Below are 6000 nucleotides of genomic sequence, written 5' to 3'. Positions count from 1 at the left end.
TCAGCAGAGCCTGGTGTCTTCCTGACCTGGGTTCAGCTTTCATGGACCAGCAGTGGTGACAACTAGATTTCTCAGTGTCTCAACTACTTTATTTTCTTGGCTGCCTTAAACTTCAAGTGTCACAGCTCAGCCCTACTTAGAGGAACCCCTGGGAATCTTTGCCCCCTTCCACTTGGCCTCCTGCCCAGGTCCCAGCCCTGGCCCCTCACAAGTGATTTTTGAGGGTGGCGCTGGGCTCCTCTGGGTACCCGTCTCCCAGGAGGGCATCGAGCCACTCCTCCAGGTCTTGCACCAGCTGTTCCAGGTCTCGCACCCCTTTCTCTAGCTTCTCCACGAAAACATGCAAGTTCTCCTTCCACCAGGTCCTGATGACCTTGATTGGCTCTTCTGAGGGGTCATTGGTCTGGTATTCAAACACCTGAAAGGCAGACACTCACATTGCATCTTGAGCCTTTTCGTGTAGACCCTCCCTTGCCACTGGTTTCTAAAAGTTCCCCGAGCCTTTGCAATGCTTTCCTTCTGCCCAAAGTACCCATCCCCACCTTCTCCACCCGGCCGAGACCCATCAATGACACCTCTGGGAAGCCTTCTCAGATTTCCTCAGCCAAACTTGACGTCCCTCAGTACCTTCTTGAATATGTTACCTGGGAAGTCATAGGATTCTGGACGTAGTTACATTCTCTGATTCTTTCTGACACCTCCCAACTTCTTCCTGAAACAGGCACAAACACCACCTCTTAATAAGGGAAAGGAGAGTGAGTTGGAATAAACTCGGTTGATCATCCCAATGGGATGAAGAGGATGGGAGAAGGCAAGCTGTGGAGGCCCCCTTGGCATGCGGCCATCTCCAGAATATGCTCCTGACTCTGTGTGGACATGGCTCCTTCCTCCTCAGATTCCAGAAGGCTCACCTGATATTCCTGTGCCCACATATAGCACCAAGATCAGCAACGCCAACAGTGTCTGGGGGCAAGAAGAGGAGGAGGGAGGAGGTGAATTTCTGGAGGGTATACGTGCATCCCTGCTTCCCTCACAGAGGGCTAGGTGTGGGGCTGCTATAAGGTCATGGTTAGAGCTTAACTTTTTTCTAATTATCTAAGTCACGTGTGCTTACTACAAAACCCGCAAATATTGCAGAATTAGATGACATGGCAACTTACTGACATTTCATTGGTGTTTTCCCTTTCTCCCTGCTGAGAAGGAAGGCCCACCTCTGTTCTCATTCCTTGCCTCGCTTTTGCATGTTTTCTTTGAAATGATCTTTAAAAGGAGTTGACTTTATTGAGGTATAATTCACATACAGTAAAATGCACATTTTACATGGACAGTTTGATGAGTTTTGACAAATGTCTGTGCTTGTGGACTACCACTCCAATCTAGATGTAGACCATTTCCATCATCCTAGAAAGTTCCTGTATGTGCTTTTGCGGTCAACCCCCTCTTTCCCCCCGCCCCTGCCATAGGGAACCACTCATCTGCTCTCTGTCACTGTGGAGCCGTTTTGCCTGTTCTGTAACTTCACATCAATGAAACCATATATTATATACTCTTTTGTTGAGCTATTTTTACTCCACATAATGCTTCTGAGATGTCTCCATGTTTTCATGTTCGAGGTTATTGATGAGTAATATTATATTGTATGAATATAGAATATATATGTGTGCGTGTGTGTGTGTCTGTACATACATGTGTGCTCTCAAATGGATGCCTGGGATCTTAAGGGGTTTCATGGTTCTAGCTGGATCAGAATTCCATCCACCTCCAGCACTGCTGGACTTCCAGTATCTCTGCTCTAAACCCCATAGCAGCTGCTGTCTGGTAAGCCGTGAGTAATCTAATCCTTTGCACGCAGCCCACAGCCAAGAAGTCACGGAGATCCCCGCCTGGGCTTTCGGGGTCCTCTCGACACACAGCTCTTCTTCCTCTCCAATGCCTTGTCCTACGGAATCCAGCTGCTTCAGCTGCGCAGACTCTCTGCAGCTCAGCAGGACTGCTGGGCTCTGTTCGCCCTCTAACTCTTGGTGCAGCCGTCGTTGGGAAAGAGTTGAGGCAATCACCAGTTTTCTTTTCTCAGGGATTGCACTTTTGTGCTGTCTGCTGCCCTCACCGGAAAATAGTTGCTTCATTTATTTTGTCAATTTCATGGCTGCTTACAATGAATGGGAGGGCTAGTTTAGCCCCAGTTACTGTGTTAAGGCTGCAGTTGGAAGTCTACCTCTTGGGGTTTGGGTGCAGGACTGAAACGGCTGCCTGAAGACAACATTGCTCCCTGGAACTTGGGTCAGTCCAAGACCATTTAGGAGATTCTGATGGGTGTGCCAGGATCAGAAGGGGAGAAAACTGAGAGCCTTTTGGAGAGGTGGGAGAAGATAGAGAGGGAATCTGAGTTTGGGAGGGGCCCAGTTCCCTCTCCTGGGTGGCCCTTGTGGTGTGGCTGGGAGGTCTTAGCACAGGGAATTCAGAGACAACTGCTTTCAACAGACAATGTGAGTTGGGACAGTGATGGTGTCAGGGGCAAACAAAAGTGGAGAGAGGATTAAGGTGGACACAGTAGTGACCGACATTGACTTTCCCCCCAGCTCACTGGATGTGGGCTGAGCCAGATTTAATCTGACTTGAAATAATACATTTCTTATGTACCTGTCTTTGTGAAGCAAGATTTAGACTGGCTACCGCAAACAAAGAAGATAAGAGATTTGCATAATTTGTCTCTTCCCTGGATAGCTTTTCAAAAATATATACTAGCAACTATATTATTATTAACTGTAAAAAAAAGTAAAAATTAATTACGTAGCAGCAACGTGACTGAGTCTGTCACACACACTAGGAGTGAAAAAAGCCAGTCATGAAGGGGCACACTGTTTGATTCCATTCCCATGAAATTCAGGGATGTACAAAGCTCGTCTGTGATGATAGAACTCAGAATCGTGGTTACGGAGTGTGAGCTGGGAGGGGCCTTGGAGGAAACTTGGACATGCTCTATAGCTTGATCTGGGTAGCAACTGCCTGGGTGTGGACACCCAAGGTGAAATCATTGTACACTTCAGATTAAGGCACTTTTTAAATTCCTTAACAATATTCCCTGAGACTCTCTTTATCTAAGACACATAGAACTGACTCATTCTTTATAACGGCTGATGAACATTCTGTGGTCTGAAAGCTCTTCTGTTTCTTTAACCACTCCTCTGTCAATGTGCTTTACAGGATGGTGTCTTCACCAGCATACTTGCTGCTATATTTTGTGTGTGTGTGTGCAGGGTGGAGACAAAGGCAGGGAACAGGGACTAAAATTGAGTTTTAGTCCTTCTCTTGTGCTATTGTGGGGCCTGAGCCAGATCATTTCTTCTCTCTGAGCCTCAGTTTCTTCACCTGTAAAGTGGATTTTGATATATGCTGAAAGGTCTTTCAAAAAGGCAAGGTGGGGACTCTGTCATCAAATTGATTTGGGAAATGCTGTGGTAAACAAAGTTATGTGGATTTCCTTGCTGCAGGACTTGTCAGAGCCTTCATTATGTGAATGAGCTGTGTAAATCTCCAAGAAGGGAACGAGGGTATCAGCATTCCCCAAACCACAGAAGCTTTTAAATGACTTTTCTAAAAGGAGCATTCCTGGGGTTTGAGATTCGTGGGACACTTTTTTAGCAAAAGCTGCAGCATAATGGGAGCCCCGCAAAGTCCAGCATAAAGGAAGCGTTGGAATGTGTGTTAAATGTATGAGTGAACAAATCTTTTGAAAACACATATAGGTCAGTCATGTATCGCTCTGCTTAAAACCCTTCAATGGCTTCTTACTAATCTCAGAATAAAATCCCACCCCTTTCCACAGTGTGCAAGGCCCAGATGACCTTCCCAGCCTCCTTTTACATCCTTCCCTCAGTTCTCCACCTGGGAGGCGGTGGAGTGCAGGGTCACCTTGCTAAGGGTTCTGGAATCAGATGGCCCTGGTTTCAAATCCCAGTATATCCCTGCTGTCTGGCCTTTTGCCTTTCCGACCTCAGCTTACCCATTTGCTAATAATTGCTTCTCGGGAATGTCATGAAAGAGAGAGGGGTAGAAGCACCAGGCTGTGCACATAAGTGCTAACATTTTCCATTTTGACAAAATCCTATGTGAGGTTTGAATTTCAGCCCTAAGAACAAAAGCTCCACGACCTCTCCAATTCAGGTGTATTATCCTGTTTATTTCGGTTCATTCATTCATTCATTCATTCAGCACCTGTTATGTACCAACCACTATTCTAGGCACTAGGAATACAACAGGAAGCTAAATAAAAATCCCAGCCCTCCTGGAGCATAGCTTCTGCTGGCAGTGTGGAGAATTAAATAAGAGTGTCAGTAATGACTTCTAGAAGAAGCTCCTGAGCCCTGCTGTGTTCCACCAGGTTGGGCTCTAGGGAGAGTCGGGCTGAAAGCCCGTTCCTGACTTTGAGGGCCTTACAGTCTTCCTGGAGTGTCAAATGGAGTCCAGATGGGAGGAAAGCCATGTACACCTGGTCTGGCCTCACCTGTTTCTTGTCCTCAGAGTGACCTCCCCTTCTCTCAGCTGCCACTCGCCCCCTGCTGTGCACCTGTTGGATCACCATGATCTCAGGTCAGGCTGCCTGGGTGGAACAGGGTACCCTCACCTCCCCGGCCTCTGGTCACCAAGCATCTCTCAAGCCATGAATTCTGATGTCACAGAAGGTGGGGACAGTCAGGCCCCCACTCTGCACCACCCTGGTGTTTAGCCCCAACTTGTTTTTCATATAAATGTAAAAAACAAAGACCAGAAAGAAATACACCGAAAGATTTTATTTCAGGATGGTGATTTTTCTGATCCTTTTTCTTCTCTTTTCAAATTTTTTTATAAGATGCAAGTCTTTAAATAAAAAAAACAATAAAATATTTTTAACTGAATTTATTGAGATAATTTTAGATTCACATGCAATTGTAAGAAATGGTATAGGAGATCCTGGGTACCCTTTACTCAGTTTCCACTGATGGTAACATAGGCTCTTGCCATGGATACAATCTATCAATCTTATTAAAATCTCCCCAGTTCCACTTGTATTCATTTGTGCGTGTATTTAATTCTAAATAATTCTGTCACATGGCTAGATTTGGGTATCCACCACTACAGTCATGATACAGAAGAATTCCCAAACCACAGGGTTCTGTGTTGCCGTTTGATCCGTGCCCCCTCCCTTCTGCGCCCCCCTCCCCACTGTCTCTAATTCCTAGCAACCACTGATCTGTTGTCTATTTCTAAAATTTTATCTTTTCAAAAATGTCGTATCAATGGAATCAAATAGTCTGTGACCTTTGGAGACTGGCTTTTTGGTACTTAGCATAATCCCCTGGAAATTCACCCCGATTATCTTGCATCGGTAGTTTGTCCCTCTCTTTTTGTGTGTAGTATTTCATGGCAGGGATGTGCCACAGTTTACCCCTGAAAGACATCTGGGCTGTTTCCAGGTTTTGGCTTTTATGAGTAAAGCTAATATGGGCTTTCTTGTATAGGCATACCTTGTTTTATTGCACTTCGTAGAGACTGCATTTTTTACAAATTGAAGTTTTGTGGTAACCCTGCATAGAGCAACAACATTTGCTCATTTCATGTCTTTGTGTCACATTTTGGTAATTCTTGCCATATTTCAAATTTTTTCACTATTATTATGTTTGTTATGGTGATCTGTGATCAGTGATCTTTGATATTACTACCACAACTCCCTGAAGGCTCAGATGATGGTTAGCATTTTTAGCAATAAAGTATTTTGAATTAGAGTCTGCACATCATTTTAGACATAATGCTGTTGCACATTTAATAGACTACAGTATAGTGTAAACATAACTTTTATGTGGGCTGAGAAAGCAAAAAAATTGTGTGACTCGCTTTATTATGATATTCACTTTATTGAGGTGGTCTGGAACCAATATCTCCGAGGTATGCCAATACAGGTTTTTGTGTGAACCTAAGTTTTTATTTCTCTGGGATGTGTAAGAGGACAATTGCTGGATTATG

The 6000-nt window shown here is 44.9% G+C and overlaps 1 protein-coding gene across 1 annotated transcript; it reads right to left on the bottom strand.

Annotated features, from left to right (window-relative positions):
* Positions 1-205: 205 nt before the first annotated feature.
* On the bottom strand, positions 206-4582 carry SMIM23 (small integral membrane protein 23). Its single transcript, XM_060146560.1, has 4 exons — positions 4505-4582; positions 912-963; positions 645-712; positions 206-418 (listed from the first exon to the last, which is right to left on the bottom strand). Exons 1-4 carry the CDS (start codon positions 4580-4582, stop codon positions 206-208), a joined length of 411 nt encoding a protein of 136 aa, XP_060002543.1.
* Between the last annotated feature and the right edge of the window lie 1418 nt (positions 4583-6000).

The sequence above is a fragment of the Lagenorhynchus albirostris genome, chromosome 3, assembly GCF_949774975.1.
Source record: "Lagenorhynchus albirostris chromosome 3, mLagAlb1.1, whole genome shotgun sequence".
NCBI classification, from domain to species: Eukaryota; Metazoa; Chordata; class Mammalia; order Artiodactyla; family Delphinidae; genus Lagenorhynchus; species Lagenorhynchus albirostris.
The sequence above is the reverse complement of the archived record's forward strand: the minus strand, read 5'-3'. Positions and strand labels throughout refer to the sequence as shown.